Source organism: Gasterosteus aculeatus, chromosome 1 (genome assembly GCF_964276395.1).
Source record: "Gasterosteus aculeatus chromosome 1, fGasAcu3.hap1.1, whole genome shotgun sequence".
Taxonomy (NCBI): domain Eukaryota; kingdom Metazoa; phylum Chordata; class Actinopteri; order Perciformes; family Gasterosteidae; genus Gasterosteus; species Gasterosteus aculeatus.
The window spans coordinates 3704099-3730792 of record NC_135688.1 but is presented as its reverse complement, the minus strand read 5'-3'; the positions used below and the strand labels follow the sequence as shown (position 1 = coordinate 3730792).

The following is a 26694-nucleotide window of genomic DNA, read 5'->3' as shown; positions in this document are numbered from 1 at the left end:
TGTCTCTTCTGCCTCTGACACATTATTCATGCCCGACTCTCTCTCCAGCTTTCCTTCCCTCACTTGGTCTGAAAGAGATTTGGATTTAAGGCGTAGCCTTCACCATGGTAACACCATCTCTCATTCTCACACACACACACACACACATTTTCCTGCTGTCTCCCATCTCATAATTCTGTCCTACCCAGCGCTTTATCCCTGTACCCTCCCCCTATGTGCTCTCTCAATAGCTCTCTCTCTCCCCACCTCCTCTCTCCCTCTCTCTCTCCCTCCTCTCCTTCTCCCTCACACACATTTGCTCCACCTCTCCTGCTCTGGCAGCTGGTCTCCTGCTAATGCTGCGCCGTCCACTGGCTGAGAGATGTTCACCCCAGCTTGTAAAGGAACCGCGGGGGAGCCGAGGTGAGTCTCTCTCACCCCCGTCTGCTGCTGCTGCTGCTGCTGCTGCTGCTGTTTGGTCGGCTGGTGACAACAGCTAACTGGAAGCCCAATGAATGATGGGAAAAGCTTGAGCGTGGTGATTTGCGTGAGAGCTCTCCAGCTGGAGTAGTGATCCCGTGTGAGTTAGATGTGTGGTATAACGCACTCACACAATCAAGTGAGATGGGAATCTATTTTCAGGGTGTTTTGTCCCTCCTGTGTTGTCTTGAGGACAATTTTGCTCTGTGTGTGTTTGCTTGTGTTTTGTGTAGATTAGACATGCGTTTTGCATATATGTGTGTGTGTGTGTGTGTGTGTGTGTGTGTGTGCACGCCTCTGAGAGCCGGTGGAAGTCCGCCGGCATGCAAATCGTCTTTTGAATAACGCTGCAACGCTGCTGCAATGTCTGGTTTCGGAGCCACATTCTGTCACTGTTTGTGTCTGCATGTTGTGTTCATGCGTGTGTGTGTTTGTTTGCTTGAACGGGGATGGTGAGGGGAGTGAGTGGGGGGGGGGGTCGTGGGCGGGGGCATGAAGTTGGGTTTCCGCATATATGAGTGGGTGGATGAGAACAGTGGATGGGAACATTCTAGGGAATAAAACCAATCATATTGCTTGTTTTTTGTGTTAGAAAAACAAGACTATGCGGGTGACTGAATGTCTTCCTGCATGTGTAAATCGGCATTCATGGCATTCATCCTCATGTGCATGCATGTGTGCGTGTGTCCGTGCGTGTGCGTGTTAGTAACACATGTAAGCAAAAGTCCCCCTGAGGAAACATGGTTCCTGGTGTACGCGCCGCAGAGGGAGATGTTCTGTTCCTAAAGCATTCATTCAAGAGATGAAGGTGTTTTATTTGGTCCTTAACGGCAAAAGGAGGCAACGATCCGCCATCCCCATCTGAAAAAAAAGCGACGTACTTCGATACCACCTGTAGATACGTACTGTTTGATTTGGTTTTGTTAACCAGCACGACTGTACAATGAGCCTCTCCACAACCACCCTGCGGTTTAATGTGAAAGAAAAAAAGTATTAAAGGAGGGTTGTTATGTTTGGTTCGGTATGATCAGTGACTAATGGTGTCTCGTGTTAATAAAGTCTCACAGCTGCCCATTAATCCGTCACTTCTGCTGTCTTTCTCATTCTTTTCTACCACTTTGTGCTCCACCATTCTGCATTATCCCATTACTGACATTTGCCATAGCGGCATTCTGTTCTTTTGAAGAATTGCTTCTCTGGAACAACTTTCTTGAACCTGAAATCACAGAGGATGTCTTAGAACACAAAAACAATCCTTCGCGTCCCACCATGTTTTTTTTCTACAAATGTGTCTTATGCACTCAGCTGGAACCCTCTGAGAACGAATGGTCTGTGATTGCCGACTGGAGTGTTTATTCATCCTCTGGAGCTTTGAAATCATTTCCCCGTCCAGGCAAGGTGAGATTTTCTGCGCCTTTCAAAAACATCTCCGAGGGCTCTTTTAGACATAAAAGCAAAAAGGACACATTTAAAAGATATAGAAAACTACACGAAAGACACCAATGGATATATAGAAATAGGATGATAATTAAGATAAATTAAACTATAGTGCAGCTGTGCCGTGTGAGATATGAATAAAAAGGGCAGAAGGAGGCTCCTGACACAGCGGCCCCACACTCCTATAATCACAGTTGTGCAGTGTCGACGGGACGGCTGGTCCTGTGCATCATCTGCTCCACATTCTAGCTCAAAATAGATGGTGGCTAATCCCTACCGCTCAGGTGGAGTGAATTTAGGATTTGCCCCTGCTTCTTAAATGTGTATTAAATACTGACGTACGGAATTTCCTGACCCTTTAATGTGAAAGTCCTGCTTCCCTAAATCCTTTCACTCCCCATTTGAGGGAATTGGTTCCTGGTGCCCACTCTCTCTGACTCACCCCTCTGCCTCCCCTTTGTGACTCCAGCAGTCCGCCTGGGTGCTGAGGAGCATCAAATACCACTCAAAGATGGGCGACGCGCTCCCCTGCCGTCTCCCCCTCCCTCACACCTCTCGTTACCAATCTTCTGTTCTCCTCCCATTTGCAACCCTACTCCTGCTCCCGGGGCCGTTAAGCCTCTTTTTACCTCCTCCCCGCGAGTAGATCATTACCGAAAAAACCTCTCCAAGCCCTCCTGCTGCTCCTCTCCTCGCCAATTCTTTTTTCTCTCATTGAAGTCTCATTGGAGCCAAACCGAATCAGCGTCTTCCTCCATTAATCCGCCTCCTTTGGTGATGAGATCCATGCAAACTTTGATACGGTGACACGTGAGTCAGAGCAGCTGCAGCGGGGCTTTAAACGTCCCCAGCTTGTGTTTCGCATTTGTGTGCACCCCCCCCCCATTAAGTGCATAATAAAAGTGACGAAGCGGCCATGTTCTCGTGAGTGCGGCTGATTGAATTGTTTGCCCCCCCCCCCCCCCCCCCCCCTGGATGCTTCTCGTTGTGTTCCGTGTGCTGCTCTGAAGGAGAAGCACGTGGATTAAGTGGATGTTTTTCCCAGATCAATGCCGTCTAGAAGAGGGAGCAATGGGGGAGGAGGGGATGGAGGGGATGGAGGTACTGCAGAGGCCGTGGGCGGAGGAGGTTGCAGCGTGTGCACACTTGTGCGCGCAGCATGAATGTGCAGAAAAGCCAAGTGTGTTTGCATGGGCTCATGCGGTGCTGTATGCACGTATCTATCCACGGTCATGCGCGATTGTGTGCACGCATGTGTGCATTTACATGTGTGTACGTGCGTGAGAGCGTGATCTGGAAAAAAGCGGGTGTACGGGTGGGCTCGCTGTCACTTTCACTAAAATCCACCGGCGGAGAGAAGAGCTACAGAGAATGTGATGAAACAAAAATAGACTGTAAAAAACGAGAGGAGGTTTATTGAAGTGCAAAAGATGAGAAGAAGGAAAAAGATACGAGAAGGATACAGAATAATGAGAACAAACCAGAGGAATGCACGGAAATGTACAGAGGAAGAAAAAGATGTGCACATTCTCGTAGAGATGGAGCTCCACAAGCCTCTGCTTCAATCACAACAACAACAACAACAACCTGTAGTTGTTGTTGTTTCTACTTCTGACCATGTATTACACTCAAGTACAGCATCTAGGTAGATTTCCTATCTAATCTAAGCTATCCTGTGTTTTCATGTACACACAATTGGATTATTTCATAACAATGCCTTTTTTTTTAAATCAGGAATTATACAACTGCTTGCGTCATAACTTCACACGGACGTAATGAATGAATCCGCTTCACCGAAAGGTTAAAACAAGAGTCACACAGCGACCACGAACGTGTTATCTAACTACTAGTGACGATTCTGATCTCACATAATGTCCCCCGTTCTTTCTCACTCAGTATGCAGATCAGCGTATGGGAGAAAAAAAGATGTCGAGATGCTTTGGGAAACGTTGTCCGGCCGCTGCTCAACACGTGGCTCCGTGTCCTCGTGTGTGTCTAACAGGTGACGATGGATGCGGTTGAGACAGAAGCCGTTAAATCAGAGCGTCAGCCTCCAAATCGGCACAACCTCACATGACTAAGTATCCTATTAGAGAGACAGAAGGGAGGGATGCAGGGAGGGGAGGGGGAGAGAAAGGTCTCCCACGTCCGTCTGGGCGCACGTATCACCCTCCTGGGGACTCGCTCTAATGACCAAACACATTATTACGTGGCGGGTGAAACAGATGGAAGAAGGGACAAAAGCAATAAAGACGGAACCGTCGCGTCTGTTGTGGAGAGACCAAAGTTATTAGACGACGTGCATCTGAATACGAAACGCACGGCCGGATCGATGGGGGAGAAAAAGACGTAACGCGATGAGCAGTGAATTAAGGTGGCGTGAGACGCAGGAGGAACATCAGTGCACGCGCACGTGCATCATCACGCATGCTTATTGTCTTATTGCTTGTTAGCGAGTGCTGAGGTTTCCTGTTGGCATAAATCTCTCTCTCTCTCTTAAAACACAAACCTGTTTTTTTCAGATAGCAGATGGTTTGGGTTCCGTCTCCATCTGCAATGGTTCTGTGCCAGAACCCCAATTTGTTCTGTACAATTGAGCAGAAGCTAATCCCCTCTGGATGTTCACTGAATTATGCTCCGCCACTGCGACGAGGATTCTCACATCGACGCATCTCTGCTCTGATGTTTCGTCTCAAAGCTCAAAAAGGGAAAAACATCTCTTTAATCTTCAGGATGAAAGTTTACGATCTAATACGGAACCATGTGTGCACAATAAAGGAAGAATAAATGAAATAAAGGAATAAAGGGAAAGTTGGACATTTGATTTAGTCTCCGTCGGAGAGTTAAACAAGAAGATTGATGTCAATTTCTAATTTGTCGTTAAAAAAACAACCCAGTCTCACAGCAAAACCTGTGACAGCTACGTTGTGGAACGCGGTATTCTCTCGCTTTCTCCCCAAAAACGTGACAATACTACGTTTTGTTTGGCCTACTTATTTACATTACTGCAACTACGTCACTAGAAACTAATAAACGGAAGGTCTTCTACATTCGGATAGAAGGTTATGAAAATATAACACATACTTCTCGCTAGAAATGCCATTGAAATGCATACAAATGCTGATGCTTTCTTATAAAATTGTGTTTTTCACAGATAATAGACCGACTGTCCGCCATTTTCCTTTTTTTTGAGCTGAGGGGAAGTTGATAGTCACGTGACCTCGTTGTATAAGCGTGAGAATACCACGTTGGTCCAACGTAGCTATCACACGTTTTGCTGTGAGACTGGGTTGCAAAAAAAAACAGCAGCGGCTAGAGGCCAATTAGCTTAGCTTAGCGCAAAGACGGGCGAAACCGCCAACGCGGCGTGTCCTGGCCGAGCGGATTTGGTCTGGAGAATATGCAACGGTTTGCCCACAGCTTCGCAGTATCAGCTGAACATGCGCTTTCGATGAGTCCACAACTTGTTTCCGCTGCTTCCAACTGGTCGACAGCACGTTCACAACGTTGCAAATGATGCAGAAAGGAGGCCTGCAGCCAGCGAGCTGTGCGCCGTGACCTTCTCACTCTTCTCAAACACCTTGACAAGCACACACGGCGACCAGGTGACATCGGCCCACTGACAGCTGTGGGCTGATGTCACCCGACACACTTACTGTCATAGCTGTGAAAACGGAAAATGTGGAGGTCGTGGCGGCGGTGGTGTGAGTGCAAGCTTCACATTTGGCAACGATGTCCGTGTGTTTTACTCAAAAAACGTTCCCGGTTGATAATGTTCTTAGAAGCTGATTGAAATCCTAAATCTGCTCGTGCTCATCGGCGTCCAGCGAGGAGAGACATCAACAAACGAGGTTAAGACAATTATAAGTGATGATCGATAAAAGCAATCACGAGCGTTATCTAATCTCGGAGTGTCCCGGGGGAAGGAGGGGGGAGGGGGTTCACTTTGATTGATATTGATGTTACAAGGGGTCAATGTGGCAAATTAACCAGCGCCAAGGAGTCAAATGAACGGCGTTCTGCTTTATTTATTTCTCTTACTTATTATTTCAGTTACTGTTTATTTTGCCTAATGTGATACATGAGCTTTTTAAGTGGAATGGAAATGTTTAGAGGGATGATGTTGATTCCTTGACAGGTGAAATGACGCGTGTACGCCCTCTATGTGCCTCTTTTAGTACCACAGTACTTGCAGAAAACAAGAGCTTCTCAGACTTTTATTTCTGAGCATCTTTAAATACTAAATGTGTGCAACTTGCTGTAAATTAAAGAGCTCTGTAGATCAGTGTTTTTCAACCTTTTTTGCGTCAAGGCACACTCAGGACACAGAAAAAATCTCACGGCACACCAACAACCGGAAATTATATGAAAATCAATCCCAAACATAGTTTCAGCATGAGCATAATATACTCTAACGCGTGTTCTATTTGTTGTGTTTAATTAAACTTAACATCATCCTAATGCCATGATGGGACAGGCTTCATGCCCAGGTACCTCTGAAGCCTAGTTTATGCGTCTGCGTTTTCAGAGCGACGCAGACGCAAGACCCCCTTGCGTCGCCTTTCACACCTCCTCGCGTCCTCGCGCGTGTCGAGACATTTTTCTAGCAGCGCACCGGGCTGCGATTGGTCCGCTAACTGCGTCCTTTACGGAGTCTCACATTTCCGCTTTCATAGCCCGATAGCGCCATTGTTAAAACGAGGAATGTTTACGAGAGAAACGGAGCAGATTTAAGAACTTTTGTCGGAGGAAACGCGCAAATATGACCGCTAATACAAGCCGTCATTGGCGGGTTGTAGAAGCGGGTTGGATCCACGGAGGGAGATCGCCGCAAACGCAACAAAGTCGTGGAGGAAAATACGGAAAAAAGCAGCAGTGTCGATGCAAGGGGCAATAAAGTCTATGATAAATAAAAAAACAAATAAATAAATAGACGGGACTCTCCAGGTCGTCTTTAACAAAACACGTCACTCCGCCTGTTGTTCTGGCGGTGAATCGCTCTGCAACACACGCAGAACCGCAGAAACATGCGCCAGTCTTACATCTCACTTTTTTAAATTGTCGCCTCAGCAAATCTGCCTATTAATTACGCTGCGTAGCGCCACCCACCGGCAGAAGGGAGTATTGAGCCTTCATGCCACCAACAGCGCGACGACACACACACACACACACACACACACACACACACACACACACACACACACACACACACACACACACACAAGTTGGCACAAGTTACCTCAATACTTCTTTATTCATGAGCCACACACACATTAAACCTATTGCTTTGACACGAGTAGACTCACCGTGAAGTTTGAACGTTTCATCCTCTCATGAGTTCTCTGGACTTTAGTTTTCACTTCCTGTTTTATTTTGTAATCCCTCCCTAGAAGGTCCTGTTTGACTTTCCATCGTGCATGAGCTTGGACCTGGTCCAACTGATTTCCACCATCGGCCAGCTCTTGGCCCTCCGTCACATCTCCCTGCCGGGGCTTCGTTAAGGTGTTGTGTTCGTATCTGCTTGTGTGCGTTTGGGTCATCTGCTCATCGGCCTCAAACAGAGAGCGAGTCAGAGCGCGTTGATAAGCTTTAATTGTCAAAGCTTGTGACTACAATCGATCCCAACATGAGCTTCAAGTGCTCATTTGGTTTCTTGGACTTAACGAGTACTTTCTGGAGTGATTGTAAATCAAATCAAGCTTCTGTTCACAGTTAGAATCTCATTATCGGCTTCATTGATTCTATTCTATTGTGCCTATTATTGGCCTTTGAACTCAATGTTGAAATGGCACAAAGAAAATAATGTAATCCGATACTCATAAATTGAACTTTCCAGAATACCTGTTTCACTGCATATTATTTGTTTTTGTTCATTTGATGTGATGGAAATCTGTAAAAGGATTTGACCCAACAACAACGTGCACTTCATCAGATATGTGTGCTGCGTAAAAACGGTTTAGAGGAAGTTCTGAGGACTTTCAGCGCGGGAGCGTTAACTCCCACAGAGAGACGTGTCAATCTGGATGGCGGAGGAAGGACACTCCCTCTGCGAGGTTTCTATACGCACCGCAGCCGTGCAACCCCTCCCTTTCCCTCGCATGGTCTACTCTGTGTTACGAAATGGAAATCCAGCTGCTGAGCATCTGGCAGCGGGTCCGTTCACAGTCAGGCCGTTGGTATCAGACAAGCAGCACGCCGGCGCCGCAGGTGCTGCGGGTGTTTTCTGTCTTTCTCAGTTTACTTTGCCTTATCTTTTTCCATCACTGAGTGACACCCGCCGGAGGCCACTTGGGCCTGTGACGGGTTTCACGCTGCAGGAAGTGACCTCATCGACCGGCGGCGTGCGCGTGGGAAGACGCACAGGTGTCGAGGCCGGTTGTGATGCTCCAAGAGTCAAAAGTCGACCGAGTCCGCGTGTGGGTGAGCGCGTTGCAACCAGACGGGAGCTCGTGGCCCCTCCTCACCTCGCTCCTCACCTCGCTCCTCCCCCCTCCTCCTCCCCCCCTGCAGGAATGATGTATTTGTGTACCTGTGTGTGTCAGACTGTGTTTGAGGACACAAGTCGACCCGTCAAGTGGAAACAGAACAACTCCGGGCCGGCGGGTTGGCAAAGGAGAAGAGAACAAAAGAGGAATAACACCAGCGTGGAAGAGAGGGAGGGAGGGAGGGAGGGTCAGAGAGAGAGACACAAAGTACACACAGCAGAGAGAGAGAGAGAGATAGAGAGAGAGAGATAGAGAGAGAGAGCAAACACAGGAGCCAGAGAGACGGCTGAGAAGTTCAGTCCGACAAAATGCTGAGGAGGAGGAGAAGCGTGTCATTCGGTGGCTTCGGATGGTATGTTGCACTTTCATTGGATGATGTGTGTGTGTGTGTGTGTGTGTGTGTGTGTGTGTGTGCGTGCGCCTGCAGTGTGCATGAACAGGCTCATTGTTCTGAATACGGTAATATAGGCAGTTTAAGTACGCGGATAATGCTGCTTGAATGAGTAAATTTTGCACGTTGCGGTTTTTTTTTTTAAAAGGAAGGATGGGTGGAGGACCGAGGTCACACCTCTGTGTGTGTGTGTGTGTGTGTGTGTGTGTGTGTGTGTGTGTGTGTGTGTGTGTGCAGTTTCACCCTGCGCTGTCTCCATTCTGGGGAGGGGTTACAATCAACAGGCTGCTTTGTTTGCTGTCCCGTTATGGGACGATGTGCCTCCCCAGTCACGTCCTGCAGGGCCCTGCAGGAGCTGCAGGACACTTTACATTAGAAACACCAAAAAGATTCCCCACATGAAGTAGTGCATCTGCCCCGTGGGAGCAGCTGTTTGATGAGATTACAGCCCCACGCTGCTTATTCGCAAGCAGTAAAATGTGTGTGGAGGACAGATCCACAGCTTTGAAAAGTGTTCGATTGTGACTCGCGGCCGTTCTTCTATAGTGCACACTCTGCTGTTGTGTGATTGTGTGATTCGTGGTTCTTCATAAACGAATCAGTGCAAAAAGGAAATCATTTATCTGAAAAACAGAAGCCTGCATCATGAAATAAACTGTTCTATGGCAGAAAACCAGGAAGATCTTAGAAATGTGCCAATAAGTTAAGCGGTTTACGGTTTATTGACTTCTGTGAAAAGAGGAGGCTGCAATCAAAATGTGAATTTATATTACCTCATTGGCTGAAATTACATTTTTAAAATGATCTCAAAGTCTAAAATTGCGAACTAAAGATTTAACTGAAATGAAATGGTCCATGGATTACTTTTTAAGAATACACCGGCTCCAAGGGACACTTTTTATGCAGCAAAGACGGACAAGCAGACCCACCGCGAGGGGATAAAAACACGCGTTTGTCCTCCTCGCTCAATGGTCCTGTTTGAGAAGAAAGCTGTGCACTAAGCCTCAGACTGACAGCTGGCTCCGAGCGTCAATCCTCACATTGTGCTCCACCTTTTTTTTAAATTATAGTTATTCATATAAAAAGAACATTATTGTATTAAAATGGTACGTTTTCTGGGATCCTTTTTTTTCTATGCGCATTCATTCAGCGCCACAGGCGCACTTCATGACAACGTCTCAGAATACTACAATTCTCAGCTGAAAAGGCCCCGATTCAGCCTGTGAGACGCGTTGACACTCGCCCAGTCAGTGGTAGCATTACTCCACGTGTCCGGCCGTTGGGTGGTGGTGGGGTGGGGGGGTTTATGTATCTTCTCATCCACTTAGCGATAAAGATCCCGGGAGAGAAGCAGACTGCAGCTCGCCGACCTGGTGGAAGAGTCCAACACGTGGGAGACGTCGAGAAACATCCGTGTGTTTATATTCACTGTTTCATTTCACTTAACACAGCAGTCGCCCCGGCTGCATTTACCACTTTAGCTTAATGTGAACCTTTTTATAATCTTGACACCTGTTACAGCATGTATGTGTTTGTGTGTATTTGTGTGTAGAGACCTACGGAGGCCCGAGTCTCTCTGCCGGGTGTTTCTCGCTGCTGTAATGCATGTTAATAGTGATACCATTTAAAAGCCCTGAGCGAAAAACATTCAAATTACATGTAAAACATTCAGGTTGGGTGATGGTACCGTTAAGAAATAGTGTGAACCGCGCCTGTGTGTGTGTGTGTGTGTGTTTGTATTTGCATTAAAATGGATCAAGCGCCGCACTGCGTGTTTCAGGCTGCAGATTGGTGGGATTGAATAAATCATTTCGTAACGTTTTCTTTAGGGAGCCACGTGAGCGCGTGAACATGCACATACATTGCACACACACACACACGCACACGCACGCAAGAACCTCCTTCAAACGTGAGCATGTACGATTTTGCCCCTGTGATGTTTTCAGTGTGAACAGAATGCAGCGCAGCGTGAATGAATCCCTCATAAACAACGCGGCGTCTCATAACCGGTCTGAGCAGCTCGTGCAGATTGAGCCTTGTTCAATCAAGTCAGCGGCCCGTAAAGTGTCTCTCTATTAACTGCACCGGTGCGTCGTCACCGCGAAGCAAAGAGCATTTATTCATGCTTGTCTTTCAACTTGTTGAAAAGGTGGCGCAACGTCTTAGATTTTGGGTGTAAAGGCCCTTATTACTGTAAAAAACAGAGAAGCACGCAGCAATTAATTGAGTTGCTGCTGTTTGTACCAGAGACATGATCAATAACTCTCTCTCTCTCTCTCTCTCTCTCTCTCTCTCCAGGATTGACAAGTCCACTTTGTCTGCACTAAAAGCACGGTGAGTTCTGAATTCCCAGGAAGCGCCGACGTGTGAAAAGCTCACAAATGAACAATGGAGACCGTGGCTTTCGGCTCAGACGATGCTTTCCATCCAAACACTGTTCTCCACGTATTTTCCACGGCGGTGATCGATTCACACTAGAAGCTCGACAACTGATTCACTCTGCAGTTCCGCTTCATCACTTCCTCGTTTACTCTTTACCCAGAAAACACTAAACTCATGTGGTCAATAGGCCATCCTGCTCCTCACCGAGTGTCTCTTCACTCCCAAACATACAAATCCCTTAACTATTTGGTAAGGAAAATACGTCCCTTCTGTCCACATTCAAACCCGGGCCCTCGTGAAGCATCGTGGCTGCCGTCTGCAGTCCGACAGCTGCTGTGAGCGCCGCCGTTGTTCTCTCTCACGCGGCTCGTCTGTGTTTTGACAACAGTGTGAAGATGTTGATCAGATCATTTATGATGGGGGGGGGGGGGGGGGGGGGGTGGTGACGTGTGACTGGATTGAGTAACTTGAAGTGAGAACGCCTGGGGAGCTCATGTGGACGCCGTTGGCCCGAGTTGTTGGAGGAGCTTCTCTCCGCTGTAACAAACCACCGGCTGGGCCCCGGCCGACGGAGGTTGCCGTGGCGATGGGAGGCGGAGGCCTCCTGTGTGTGTGTGTGTTACAAGATGAACTCTCTAGGTGTCTCGCGCTGTTGTTGTTTTCGACAGGTGTGCTCCCCCGCCTCCAGTCGCTCAATGTTTAACTGGATTTGCTGGTGACCTCGGACCAAGATTCTGGTATTGGAAGTGTTGTTTTCTGGGGCTAAGAAATACTAGCGGTTCCCCTCAGAGGCCAAATGGCCTTCAGACAGTCGACGGGTTCAGAGATGTTGGTCGATTGTTCTGGTCAAACGCCAGTCCAGCAGGATACTTGATGATTCTCTGCAAGGCCGGCAGAACGGCTGCATAAGGCTTATGAGAATAGCTAACAAGAGGTTTCTGTTGGTCAAAGTCAGGCTCTCTGACAATCTATGATATGAATATAATATACTGGATTAAAATGCTTCACTCCAAAGGCCACGGCGATAAAACTCTGAATAATTCAGGATTGTTGCTTAAGGCGCGCAGCTTTATACAATCTGGTTAGTCTGAGTCAAGTAATGTAGGTCTCGTCTGTTACCCAGAGTATTCTCAAATGCACACACACACACACACACACACACACACACACACGCACACGCACACACGCACACGCACGCGTCCATTGTCTCCCCCGGTCTGGCCAGGTGTCATTAGGCCGTCTGCTTGGAGTGGCCCTGAATATGAATTACTGAGTCGTGACTCTGCCCAGACACTGAATAGCACCAATTTATTGATGTATGTGTGTGTGTGTGTGTGGGTGCGTGTGTGTGTGTGAGATCCAGGTGTTGGGTGTAAGCACAGTGCACAGACCAGCATCTGAGGGTTTAGGGTGACACATGTGACTTTGGAGTAGAAAAGGATTAATAGACTGGTCGCTGGCAGGTTAGTTACTCGTTGCAGTCTTCAGTCACTTGCAGTCACTTGTTTTAACAAAGGAGCTCAATCAATCAAACGTTTAATCAAAACTTGCAATAAGGCCCACTGCGTTTCATCGAATCTGTGTGTCAAACTACCATTTCAAGAAGAAGCGTTGCGCTGCGGAGAAGTCCTGGCCGACACTTCCAGATTCAGGATAATCCCCTTCGCCCCACATACATGCGTGGGCGTATGAACACGTCATGCACCCCGACGTGACTACATGAACACAGAGAAGTCCACATTTATGGTTTTCGGCCTCACAGCTCGCCCCTAATGGACGACTTCAAGCCCCCTCTCCTGACTCTGAGGGCCAAACCGTACCTGAAGCAACATCTGGAGAACTGGGGGGGGGGGGGGGGGGGGGTCACTGCTCACAGCTGGCGGCTGCGGGGGACGCGAAGGCTTCACTTTGTCGTCCTTTTCTCCCTTTCCCACCTGCTCTCGGGTCACGACGTGCTCATTATTTCCTCCATTCGCTCCGTCCGACTTCCCCCTCTTTCTAACCCTCTCCTCCGTCATTAATCCTCCCGGTGTTCCTCTGCCTCCCCTCGCTCACGCTCACAACAAAGAGATCTCTCCGCCTTCGGCGAGCACACAACACCTCATTAGTACCTGCATAATCCACCCTGCGTGTGCGTGTGAGCAAACGCATCTGTTTACGGGCTTTGTCTTGAAGTGCTGCTGAGGGCGAATGAATATTACAAGTGGACCGACGGGGAGAATAGAGGAGAGGATGAAACGCAGGCAGAGCGACAGAGGGAGGGCGAGAGGTTGCGCCTGATCGGCTTCCCATCAGAGCGACGATGCCCCGCAAACTGTGGTGAGTAACCGCTGCCTCGCTGCTGTGTGCTTTATGTGTTGATTACGGCACCTTCTGTCGGCGTCTTCTGCCACTTCCTGTTGTGTTTTTGAGTTCTTCGTTGGATTCTGATGTCGCGGTCCAGTGTCTCCTTGTGACATGCTCTCATGCCAGGTGACATTAAGGTGGACAGCTCGATTCTCTTGCGGGTGGTTGATGTCATGCAGGGCGATCTTTTGTGGCCACTCTGCATTGCGTTGTTGTATTTTATGTGGATCCCAGGACGAGGAGCTGATCTGGAGTCACATAAACGCAGAGGAAAGAATAACTCACTGAGTAAAAGGGGACCACAGTTGAGCCCAATGGAACACAGCAGCATATTGAAAAGAAACGTGTTTGTTTTCCGTAATGTTCGAGGGCTCCGATCGTGAAACTGGAAGGAGAAGATGACATGAAATAAATGAAAGTCGAATGCACATGAAAGCTGCACCTGTGTGTCATCGTCTGCGTCCCAGTTTGGCTCGTGTTTCATATACTTTCCACAACGCAATTACCAAAACAAATTACTTCAGTGCTTTCCTATCGGGCGCGTCCCCCGGCGTCTCAATCCGCCCCAGTGTGTGTGTGCCTGTGTGTGTGTGTGTGTGTGTGTGTGTGACAGAGAGAGTGTCTGCAGCCAGCTGCTTCTAATTCCACCATGATACCCGTCTACTCCTTTATTCCCATCCTCCTCAAACCCCCCACCTCCCTCCTCCTCCTCCTCCTCCTCTCCTCCTCACCTCCTGGCTTTCAGCCTTTTTTTGTATGACGCTAAGGCCCTTTTGCTCGAGCCTGGACCTTCTCATGCTCCACTCGATAGACTGGCGGGTTGAGGGACTCCAACCAGGCAGATGGATCAAAGGGGCCCGCGGAGAAAAAAAAGGCTTGGGGGGGAAATATGACAGAGGTGGGGCGAAAAATAAGAAGTAGGGTAGCCTGACACGGGGATTCTTTGAGGTTTCTACGTAACGTTGTCTAGTCGTACTTTTTCTGTGGACAGGTGTAAATGTTATCTGTCTGCCGGCATCACGGAAAAGAGCCAAAGGGCCGCTGCTATTTCTGGAGCCTGGCATTTACCTTATCTACTGGCACACCTTTTTTTATATTGCAGGGGGCCGATGGACAAACACGGGAATAAATGTCTGCTGGTATTGTATTTACCTTGGCTGAGGGCTTATTAATGCAGGGAGGAAGAAGTCACGGGCGGCATGTCGCTGATTGAACGAGCTGTCCGCAGTTGTTGACGCCGTGTACAGGGTTAGCGTGTGTTTCCTGAGCTGTTATACCAGAGGAGGATGGGGGGGTGGGAGGTGGTGGGGGGGGGGTCAGGAGCAGTAAACTGGGGTTGAATGTGGGAACCAGGTTTGATTTAACCACTAACGGCGGTTGAAACGATTCTCTTGGGACTCGTGTTTGAGTGTGTGTGTGTGAGAACAAACTAGAGAAACCAAGACCACAAGGTTGCGGTGGTGCTGCAATAGGGGAAGTGGAGGGAACTCCACCCATCCTCCACCGCTTCGGGGGAGGATGCTGCACTTCCTCTGATACTCTCCCCTCGATCAACTCCCACCAAAGCCAGAGACATCGCCCGCTTTACAAAAGCACTTTTATTACTTGACATTTGATTTTTTTTTGGGCCCTTTAATTGCAATGGAATTGATGGTAGACTCAACGATTACAGCGGATTGTTGCATCGCCCCAAAATCACCTCTCGAATGAGCCGTTTCTGTGTCAGTTGAGTTAGAAACTGCCGATCGATCCATTTACTCCTTGTGGTTTTTGTCTTGCATGAGACGCCTGCATGAGTCAGTCCACCTGTGGACGCATCTTCACCGCTTTCTCTTATACGACCACCAGAGGGCGCCGGCGGCCCGCGCTGGTCTCCGGCGCGCCCAGCGGTACGAACCTGTGCAAGAGGAATGAACACTAGAGAGAGCGATGCCTCCATCTGCCCAAACGGGTGCGCAGCTCGGACCCACCTGTTAACACGCGTACCTGTTGAAGCCGACACCGGCAAACGGCTCGACGTGAACCGCCGTGCATTGCTCCATTTAAACCAGGTGAAACAGGTGACATGCAGACATGCAGCACCTCAAACCCGGAATCGCTTCTCTAGGTTACCGCTGCAAGTCCCAATCGCACTGTATGTGGCGGCCTATAAGGAGCCGAGGCTGTTGCCGTGGCAACGGGGCACTGATGATCACCTAAGGGATGGTCGAATATGGTTCATTACCATGGTGATAGGCCGTGGTTGTCTTGCCTCGCGGCCAGGCTCCATCGCACCAGTCCAGTGCACCAAAACGCGATAATCTGGCATATATATATATATATATATATAAAAAAAAATATATATATATATATATATATATATAGGAGCAACCAGAGGTTACTGGACGTAGCTGCTTAGAACAAGATTGAATCTGATGAGACTGTTGAAAGGATTCTAGGGTTTCGAGGACTAAGTGCTGTGTGTTGACTTTTGTCATCAGTTAGAAATAATTGAATCTAATTTTCCTTCCTTTTTACATTTCCAGTGCTTAGTCTAAATGAGCACTCCACCATGTGTGTCCCCTCTAACCCAAAGTTACATAACGTGCTGCCAGCGTTATCTCTCTGCACACAGTACGGAGATGGAGGCAGCAACTCGCCAGCGGACAGTTTTTTTTTTTTAATGTAACAACATTAGCATTCATTTGCAGTTGGGTTAAGGTCACCTGCTGATTTGATTTTAATTAAGTTCTTTTTCCTTCGGTCGTGATCTCTACTAACCAAACGTGTTAACCGCTAAATGGGCCTGAGCTACTCGCTGTCTGGTGTCTGGTGCGTGCTCCACAGAGCGGGGGGGTCCCAACCAGAACAACGAAGACGCAGGTCGAAAAAGCTAAACAATGAGCTGAAAACCACGTGGCGAGTGAGCGCGTTTCCTCTGTGCGTTGGTCATTGTAAACCACCTCTTTCACATGTACTTGATCAATCACACAATGCAAACCCACCTTACAGTCGTCTCTTTGGCTCTTTTCCTTTAATTTGATCCAATGTTTCTAACCTGTGTGTGTCACGGTGTGGTTTCACTTCCTGTTGTGTTTTGTAGTTTTCTGCCACTCGTGTCCCCGGGTAACTTCACTTCCTGCCTTGTCCCGTCATCCCCTGTGATCGTCTAATAGTTTCCACCTGTGTCCAATCACCTGCACCTCCCTTGTGTATTTAAGCCATGTGTCTCCTGTGTCACTTGTCGCGTCATTGTCTTTCGCCACGCATGTCCGTGTCTCTTGAGTTGCATGCCTGTGTGTTTTTGCCCCTTGGCCTTTTGATTTTTGACCTTTGACTATTAAAGTCCCTTTTGTTTTGAACTCTGCGTCTTGAGTCCTGCCTCCCACCCGCAACCTTGACAGAATGACGCGACCAAGAAAGGACTCAGCAGAGTTTTTTCCCTTGGACGAGTTCAGGGGAACCCGTCTGGCAATGGGCGGTCCACGGAGTCTCCAGCGGGCTGCCCGTAGTGGGGGAACGGTCCTCCCGGGGGTTCCAGCTGGGTACTTGTACTACTCCGTCTCCCCATCTGGAGCCCTCAGTAGGCATCTGGGTCACCATCCACCGCCCACCACATGGTCCCCAGAAGAGGAGGCCATTTCGTGGTCGTCCGGCGGCGATTCTTCCTGGGAGCGGGTGATGGACCTTGCGGTCCGGCTCCAGGCTACCTACGGTCCCCACGCGCGGCCGCAGCGCACAGTGTCCAGCGCTGGGCCGCGACGACGTTCCGACCCTGCTCGGTCGCAGCGCACAGTGTCCAGCGCTGGGCCGCAGCAACATCCCGACCCTGCTCGGTCGCAGCGCACGATGTCCAGCGCTGGGCCGCAGCAACATCCCGACCCTGCTGGGTCGCAGCGCACAACGTCCAGCGCTGGGCCGCAGCAGATTCCCGTCCCGGCCTCCCGACCCAAGCCCATGACCCCTGATCCGACGCCCCGATCCATGCCCCCGACCCCCGAGCCAGCGCCACAATCCATGCCCCCGACCCCCGAGCCAGCTCCACGATCCATGCCCCCGGTACCAGTGCCACGATCCATGCCCCCGGTACCAGTGCCACGATCCATGCCCCCGGTACCAGTGCCACGTTCCATGTCCCCGACCCGACCAGTACCGGCCCCACGTTCCATGTCCCCGACCCGACCAGTACCGGCCCCACGTTCCATGACCCCGACCCGACCAGTACCGGCCCCACGTTCCATGACCCCTACGCGGCCAGTCCCCGCTCCGAGACTCTCAGCCCCGACCCCGACGCCCCCAGTCCCCGCTCCGAGACTCTCAGCCCCGACCCCGACGCCCCCAGTCCCCGCTCCGAGACTCAGGCTCCCTCCCTCCCGTCCCATGGTCCTCACCCACCCTCCCGTTGGTGACTTGAGGGCTGTCTGGGATCCAGCCCTTGAGGGGGGGGCCATGGGGTGGGTTATGGGGGGGGCTGAGCCGCCGCCGACTGCGGAGGTGTTCCGTGTCCCCGAGCTGGAGCCGACTGCGGAGGTGTTCCGTGTCCCCGAGCTGGAGGAGACTACGGAGGTGTTCAGTGTCCCCGAGCCGGAGGCGACTACGGAGGTGTTCCGTGTCCGCGAGCCAGAGCCGACTGCGGAGGTGTTCCGTGTCCCCGAGCCGGAGCCGACTGCGGAGGTGTTCCGTGTCCCCGAGCCGGAGCCGACTGCGGAGGTGTTCCGTGTCCCCGAGCCGGAGCCGACTGCGGAGGTGTTCCGTGTCCCCGAGCCGGAGCCGACTGCGGAGGTGTTCCGTGTCCCCGAGCCGGAGCCGACTGCGGAGGTGTTCCGTGTCCCCGAGCCGGAGCCGACTGCGGAGGTGTTCCGTGTCCCCGAGCCGGAGCCGACTGCGGAGGTGTTCCGTGTCCCCGAGCCGGAGCCGACTGCGGAGGTGTTCCGTGTCCCCGAGCCGGAGCCGACTGCGGAGGTGTTCCGTGTCCCCGAGCCGGAGCCGACTGCGGAGGTGTTCCGTGTCCCCGAGCCGGAGCCGACTGCGGAGGTGTTCCGTGTCCCCGAGCCGGAGCCGACTGCGGAGGTGTTCCGTGTCCCCGAGCCGGAGCCGACTGCGGAGGTGTTCCGTGTCCCCGAGCCGGAGCCGACTACCCCGGACGTTTCCAGTGTCCCGGAGCCGACTACCCCGGACGTTTCCAGTGTCCCGGAGCCGACTACCCCGGACCTTTCCAGTGTCCCGGAGCCGACTACCCCGGACCTTTCCAGTGTCCCGGAGCCGACTACCCCGGACCTTTCCAGTGTCCCGGAGCCGACTACCCCGGACGTTTCCAGTGTCCCGGAGCCGACTACCCCGGACGTTTCCAGTGTCCCGGAGCCGACTACCCCGGACGTTTCCAGTGTCCCCGAGCCGGAGCCGACTACCCCGGACGTTTCCAGTGTCCCCGAGCCGGAGCCGACTACCCCGGACGTTTCCAGTGTCCCCGAGCCGGAGCCGACTACCCCGGACGTTTCCAGTGTCCCCGAGCCGGAGCCGACTACCCCGGACGTTTCCAGTGTCCCCGAGCCGGAGCCGACTACCCCGGACGTTTCCCGTGTCCCCGAGCCGACGACGACTACCCCGGAGGTTTCCCGTGTCCCCGTGCCTCCAATTCCAGAGACGTTCCGGAGCCGGCCAAATGGCCGTCCGCCGGGCCGACCACCGGAGGCTCCCCGGCAGTGTGCCTGTCCGCCGGGCCGACCACCGGAGGCTCCCTGGTCGCCTGGCTGCCCGCCGGGCCGCCCGCCAGAGTTTCTCGGGTGGTCCGACCAACGTCTCGGGTTTCCCTCCCCCCCACCCCTTGTTTTGCTCTAGTGTGAGCCGCCTGGAAGTCGGCCCTTGAGGGGGGGGGTACTGTCACGGTGTGGTTTCACTTCCTGTTGTGTTTTGTAGTTTTCTGCCACTCGTGTCCCGGGTAACTTCACTTCCTGCCTTGTCCCGTCATCCCCTGTGATCGTCTAATAGTTTCCACCTGTGTCCAATCACCTGCACCTCCCTTGTGTATTTAAGCCATGTGTCTCCTGTGTCACTTGTCGCGTCATTGTCTTTCGCCACGCATGTCCGTGTCTCTTGAGTTGCATGCCTGTGTGTTTTTGCCCCTTGGCCTTTTGATTTTTGACCTTTGACTATTAAAGTCCCTTTTGTTTTGAACTCTGCGTCTTGAGTCCTGCCTCCCACCCGCAACCTTGACAGTGTGTCCTAAATGTGGCGTCGTTCTTTGCTGTAATTTTTAATGCCTTTCAGGCCCCTAAAAGATGAAGATGAAACTTCTCTACTCAAAGCTTGTCTGCTGATCAACCCAGACAAACATAACAAACACAACTCTGTCACTGTGTGTGCGTGTGTGTGTGTGTGTGTGTGTGTGTGTGTGTGTACTCCGCTTGTTAAGGGAGAGTCTTGTTACTCTAAAGTCCCCCAGACAACCAGCTGCCTCTTTGCTTTTGACAAATATTTACTTCTTTCCTTCTGGCTGATGCTACTCTCACTCACTCACACACACTCACACACTCACTCACACACACACACACACACGCGCGTGCGCACTCAGACACACACAGAGTAGCTGATAAGCGCACCATCTGGCCTGAGTGCTGCCTGTTAAGGGCTCATAAAACAGACCCTCACCTATTTGGAGGCCGAGGGCTGCGTGAGCGGCGAGCTGTGGAGAACGTGTAACCCCCCCCCCCCGCAATGTATTATTCATAGACTAGAAAACTGAAATCAATGCATGTGTAGACAAAGTCTTTATTCCCAAGTGCATATGCTGAGGGTGTGTTCCTTTGTGACCATGAACACACACGCGCTTTAAAAGATGCACGTCGTCACCCCACATACGCTCCATGAACTCAGTTCATGGAACTAACACATGTTTGTTTTTCGTCTTTTGACTTGATAATCAAAGGAAGCCAAATAATTCAAATCAGTGAGATGAACCGAGGCTTATCCCGTAAATCGCCTGCGTTGATCCAAAATGTTCTTTGGAGTGATTCAGCGTTGTGACGATCCCACGAGCAACAGAAAGCAAACACTTCTAATCTTTACAAGCTGAGAGAGAGAGATGACGAATTAGGAGGAAGTGGAATTGGGAAATGATTTATTTTGGCAATCAAAATTTAGAGGCAACGTTATTGTCAACAGTATCATCAGCCGCTAATGAGAAAAAAAATGCAGGATATAAAATATATCCTCATGCGGAAAAGTCATTTATTTTATACTGCCACTTGACAACAAATGATGCTCGTTGTGCATCTCTTCCCCGTCTCGTTAATCTGCGCCGTGTCTCCGGGGATCTGTCCACAGACTAACCGCGCTCTGCAGCGTTGCCGTGGGAGACCGCCGAGGGGGAGATGCTGGAAGGTGCGCTCGGCGATCGCTGCTGTCCCTGTTTTGTACACAAACACACTTGACATGAGCTGGCGGTGAATTACAGCCCTCCTTTAGCATCCGGAAGAAAGCGGGGAGATGCTGCAGGGACGAGGAGGACGGCGGCGGGGGGGGGGGGGGGGGGGGGGACCAGTGGGGGGGGGGGGGGTGTGGAGGGGGTCCTTTGCTGAGACTGGACAAACAAAAAGGTGAGGAGCAGATCCGACCTTTGCTCCCTCCTTTTCCCTCCCGGGTCTGCCCCACGAAGCAGAGACGCTCTAAAAGGGGGAGAAACGACAACAACAACAAGAAGGGAGGGAGGGTGGGATTGAAAGCAAAGGGATTCATTCACTCTTGAGGGGGGAAAAAAATAGGATCTCCCAGCTGCTCCCTTGAAAAGGTCGACCTGTGTAGATAAAAGTGTGTGGTGGGGAGGAGGCAGCGATGATCTCCAGGGCCGCGCGGGATCGTCCTCAAACGCGAGGGGTGTCGACAGATGGCCGAGCGCCAACGCTCCAATCCTCTCATCCGGGAGCTATTCCAGAGCTTTGTATCCAGCTGACGTGACGCTTTGCTCTCCTCTCGCCTCTGAACGCACCGCTCCATCCGTCTGCAGTCTCGGGGCAGGAATCGCTTTTTTTACACGCGTCCATTTTGCGCGTCCGTCGGCGGCGGGGAACAAGGCCCGCTGTCTCGCTCCGGCGGAGCTGAGCTCAAACTCAATTCGCTTTCAAAGGAACAATTCATCTCCATGCGAGCGACCCGCGGCTCCGGCCCCAGCTCGTCCTCGCCCGCTCGCCGCTTCCACTGCTGCCGAAGTGTGTTATGGCTTGTGTTTGATAAAGCGTGGCCATTCACACCGAAATCAAATCACAGGCCCAGACGTGCACCGCTTCGGAAAAGTGGTACAGCTGCAAAAAAACACAACTGTCGTCGTCAAACGCAATTTTACACACAACTATTCGACTCTTTGTTTTTTTCCAACACAACGCAAATGTCCAGCTTCAGGGCCTCGGCCGACCAAACCAACTTAGGAGGCCGGAATGGGATTTTGCTTTAGCCGAGTGAATCAGTCCTCTGTGGAGGAAGGATGAGGGACACAGGAGGCGGATTGAAAGAAACGTCACGCGACGCTGCACACGGGACGTTGTGTGACATTGTGCTCATCTCGTCGGCTCGTCTTTTTCAACCTGTCAGAAATCCATTAGCAGTGATTTCAACCATCTGGGATAAAAATGACAAGACGCCCTAAGCGGCGATTATGTGCAGGACAATCGACTTGTTTGTGAGAGAGAGAGAGAGAGAGACGCGTTATGTCCCAATTTACCAACACACCACAAGCAGATACAAACGATGCCGCTGCAAAAAAACCCGAAAACAATTGTCTAATGTAGGGGGGGGTCATTGTGCGACCCCCTTTCCTCGGCCTTGGGTCGTTTTTATTGGACCGGGTGGCCGGTGCTGCACTACACAGCTGTTACTCATTCACTCATTTCCAACCAATGATTTACCAAGAAGGGACGGGTGACTGCGGGAGGGGGAGGTGTGGTCACTTTCACCGCGTGGCAACCGCATTAAATGTGACGCTAGTTTGTGGTATTTGAGGACGAAGCCGTGATTTAGTATGAACTCGGCACGCCGTGATGCCGAGCGTAGTTGTCTGTGTCACAGTCGACCACCAGTAGTCCGGCTGATGGATCATTCATCAAAACGCCACTTTGGACGCTGTCTGGGCAAGAGAGCTGTGTGTGTGTGTGTGTGTGTGTGTGTGTGTGTGTGTGTTCTGCTCTGACTCTCACAGGACTCCTCCCTGGTTACATTGGTCGTTTTTCATACACACACACCACAAGACATTTTTATCACCTTTTCCTAGTTTATTGGCCCTATTTCCCAGGAAAAAGTGGCTTCGGTGTGTGTGTGTTGTATCGGCCATGTTGCGTCTCCTTAGCATTGTGTGTGTGTGCGCTTACTGCCGTCATCACTGGAGGTAAAAAGGAGCTCGGTCGTACAGACGAGGCCGTCTCCGTCTCCCTCCATGTCTCCCTCGACCTGTCCCCTCCTGAGACGCGCCCTTTGTCCCCCGCGACACCTCTCGAGTGCAAATGTCCTCTGCACACGCACGTTCTGATGGAGCGTGACTCGCAGCGAAGTTCCAAACAACACGCCGAGTACGGCGGTTTTAATCAGTCGCAACACTTCAGCTCAAATGGAAGTAATGAAACAACAATGACGCACTAATTACCTTTGCTACAGTCTGTTTCCCATTGGAATACGACAGCTGTGATCCATCTTCTGTTGATAAAAGCTTTTATAGTTATAACAGACCAGGTGGCTAATGCATGTTACTTTTTTTATTTTACAATTTCAGCAGACATTTCTCGGCAGAACACTCAGATCCCCAAACTAACGTAGCGCACGCTTTTTAACCACAGCAGCAGGAGCCATGCACAACAATGCACATTTATGGCATTTATATGTGCTTTATGTGGGGAAGGTTACAGTCCCCCCCCCCCCCCCCGGCTCCTCGCGGATGTGATGTTGTGTCTTCTCAGTGGGAGGACGCCTCAGAGGGCGTTTAGTCATATTTTTCATACGTGCGTCAACAGTCTTCATTGTTGCAGTGAGAGATTGTTGGGTCCGCAGGTGATGTTGTGGAAAGCGCAAATTATTACCTTTTTCAAACTCGTCTCTTTTGGTGCAGTTAGAGAGCTGTTGGATTTGGCCCCGCCCCTTTTTGTCAGACAATTTGACAACCACGTGATGCACAGAGGGCTCAAAGATGATGGTTATGTAAGTGTCCCACGTCCTCCTTTATTCCAAACAGTTGCTGCTCCGGTCTGATCCTCGATGACCTCATGTTCCTCACTCGGACACATGAGGCACGGGGCTCGTGTTCGGGTGCAGCAGAGAGCGAAACAGCTGAGTTTTAATGAGCTCATATTCTATCCGTCACCTGATCTCAATCGCTAAGGCCGACCCTGTGTGTGCATATGCATGTGTGCGTGTGTGTGTGTGTGTGTGTGTTGACCGTCACCCACCACACACTCTGTCGCTCTCCTCCTTCTCCATCTGTCACCCCTTGGCAAACACATGGTGTCTTGTTTGGCCGAGTCAGCAAGGCCCTTGGCTCTACATGTATAGTCACACACACACACACACACACACACACACACACACGCTCCTCCGTCCCTCCTTCGTTTGTCGTGTGTGCGACAACCGGAAAGATGTTTGCAGGTTTGCAACAGGGGACGAGGCCGGCAGAAGCATCATGGGACACAGAATTAATCCTTTTTTATTAATCAGTAAAAGTGCCGTGAGAGAATAATTTACATGTCATCAAATAAGCCGATTTACAACTTGCTGCAGATAAAATCCATTATAAGTCATTGTTAAGTGCTACAATTTGTCATTTGTTAGTGTTTTTAGTGGAGGTGGAGTCTGAAGAGGTGTGTCTGTGTTTGAAGATGTGAAGATCTCGTTCCACTCTCCTATTACGCATAAATACTGATAGTTGGGGTCAGAGAGAGAAACCGTCTTGACACCGATGAATGACTTTGACCCTCATTATTTATCCACAACTGTTTATTTGTACAGTTCAATATCACATGAAGTGTGAGAGCCCTCTAAGACCAGAAGTATAAGACACTTAGAAAGTAGAACTGGAGACAGATTTGGACCTTGGATGTGGGAGATGAATGTGGGGAAAAAAGGCATCTGAGCCCCAAAAAATAAGACATCAGCAAAATACAACACTTGATGACATTTTAAACCAGGGGTGTCCAACTCATCTCAGGTTCGGGTCCACTTTGATGCTTTCGCCTTAACTATTATTTTAACAGAGAAAAAAGGAATATAATTCAGACACCAACATATAATCAGCATTTGAAAAACATTTAATATACTTCACGGTCTGTGGGTACACGTTTGTGTTATTTTACATGTGCATTACTTTTATAAAAGCAATTTCCTCTGTCCGGTGAGTAATAACTCACTTATGTTTCTTTGCCTGAGAGGGACAGAAAGCACGCTGCAGTAAAGTTATTTTGAAGTAATAATCCAGCACCCGCTGTGGTTTGTTTGCTGATATGGTACAACAGTGATTCATGAAGCTTTTTTTATTTTAAAAACAGCTGTGGGAAAAAGCTCCATCGCTCTGTTGATGATTTATTGCCTGCAGAGAAAACGGGTAGTTAGCATGAGAGACTCAGATATGAGCGCCAACACAGAGTCACTTAAATCTTATTAACGGGAAGAACACATGAACAGCTTGATTGGACAGGAGGCGGCGAGTTTACCTTCTCTGAGACGGAACACAGTTTTATTTTTTACATTTTTTTTTTGAAGAACAAAAATCCGAATTCATCTTCAGAACTGGTCTGTGTTCAAAAACCATGAATCAAAAGCAAGAGAAGTAGATTTTATTAAAAAAGCAAACAAATCAAATACCATCTGCAATTACCTGTTTTCTCTGATGTAACTGGGATTTTTCTAAAGAAGAAGACGTTTGTTAACAAAACAGCAGGGCGCTGCAGGTGTAAAAAACGTGCTTTGAAGATGAGCAAACAGGGGATTTGTTGGGAACTATTTTCTTGGTGGAATATTGCACATTAAGTAGCAGCGAGCTGCTTCGGTCACACAGACATTAACCGTTAAAATGATCAGTTGTTAACACTGCAAAGGGCAGTAAATTGTCTCTCTGTGATGATGCGTTATTCCACGCTGACGCTTAACTTCTGATTTCAGCTAAAAGGGCAAAAGCAAGAAGCCCGCTGCTGAGTGGGAAATTATACCGAACGAGACACGAGAAAGAGGAACCGTCAGCGGTCATACAAATGACACGTGCCGAGTGCTCTGCGGGATTCTGTTTCCCCGTGAACCTCGTTATAAATCACTCGACTCTGGCTTCCCTCGAGTGTCCTGCGGATGTCTCCGTGTGCACGGACGTGTGTCTCGGCATCACGCTGTGTGCTTCTCACGGCCTGCGTTCAAGCACTGATTCGGGGGGAAAGGATCAGCATGTTCTGTGGGAGGGAGGGAGGGGAGTTGACAGAAAGGGGGGAGATAGAGAGATGGCGTGCTACAAAGGGGGGTAAATTGGTTGCAGGTAATGAGTTGCAGATTAGTCATTCTCTAAATCAAACATGATCAGATATTCTCGCAGGATAATCACATTTCGGTTAGTTTGCCTCAGAAATACGCTGACTGTGCAGCTCCGAGAGGAGTCAGTTATTCGGTTATCTGAAATATTGGGTTAAATTCTTGACCTCTGCTTGAACAGTACAATTCAGAATCAGTGTTTCTACTTTAAATGGGCTTCTCTTCAAAACGTGTCGGACTTTTCTCATTGCATTTCTGCAGTGGTCTTTGTTAAGCTGTTGAATGGAGGACGGCAGAGCGAGTGGGAAGCAAATTGTGTGTTCGAAGTGTTCGAAGGACCCGAAAGCTGCGATAAATGGAAAATGAAGAGGACGTTGTGGGGTTAGCGGTATGTAAAAGCCTTCAGCGTGGCTTGAAAGACAATCTTAAGTCTTTATCCCGATTAGAGGTAAACACAAAACAATATCTTCCGTTTTAGAGAACTTAATGAACCAAACAAGGAATGTCAGACTGTCTCCCTCTAATTAAAATGATGAAATACCAGTTTAATTGAACTAAATAGACCTTCGCATTGACACAGCCAGGAAAGGAATTTCTTTCACAAGCGGGTGCTGACGTGACAAAAGTCCACAGTGCACAAAGAATACGATAAGATACAAGGTTTTTATTGTCTTTGTTGTTATACAACCAAATGTTTTTTGGGTAGCCGTAAGCGAGCCAGCAGCAGCAAAC

General features: G+C 50.0%; 1 protein-coding gene across 7 annotated transcripts in view; it reads left to right on the top strand.

Moving 5' to 3' along the window:
- The first annotated feature begins 284 nt into the window (after positions 1–284).
- rap1gap2a (RAP1 GTPase activating protein 2a) overlaps positions 285–26694 on the top strand; it is a 66072-nt gene continuing 39662 nt past the window's right edge. For 2 of the 7 annotated variants that reach the window (XM_040172508.2, XM_078107942.1), the window contains exons 1-2: positions 8584–8733; positions 11071–11106. In XM_040172508.2, the coding sequence (XP_040028442.2) occupies positions 8690–8733; positions 11071–11106 (80 nt within the window). In that variant the 5' untranslated portion in view covers positions 8584–8689. Of the gene's footprint in view, positions 403–8583; positions 8734–11070; positions 11107–13334; positions 13474–26694 lie in introns of those variants that run through there. The other 5 variants (XM_040172518.2, XM_078107919.1, XM_040172527.2 and 2 more) reach the window with 5 other exon arrangements.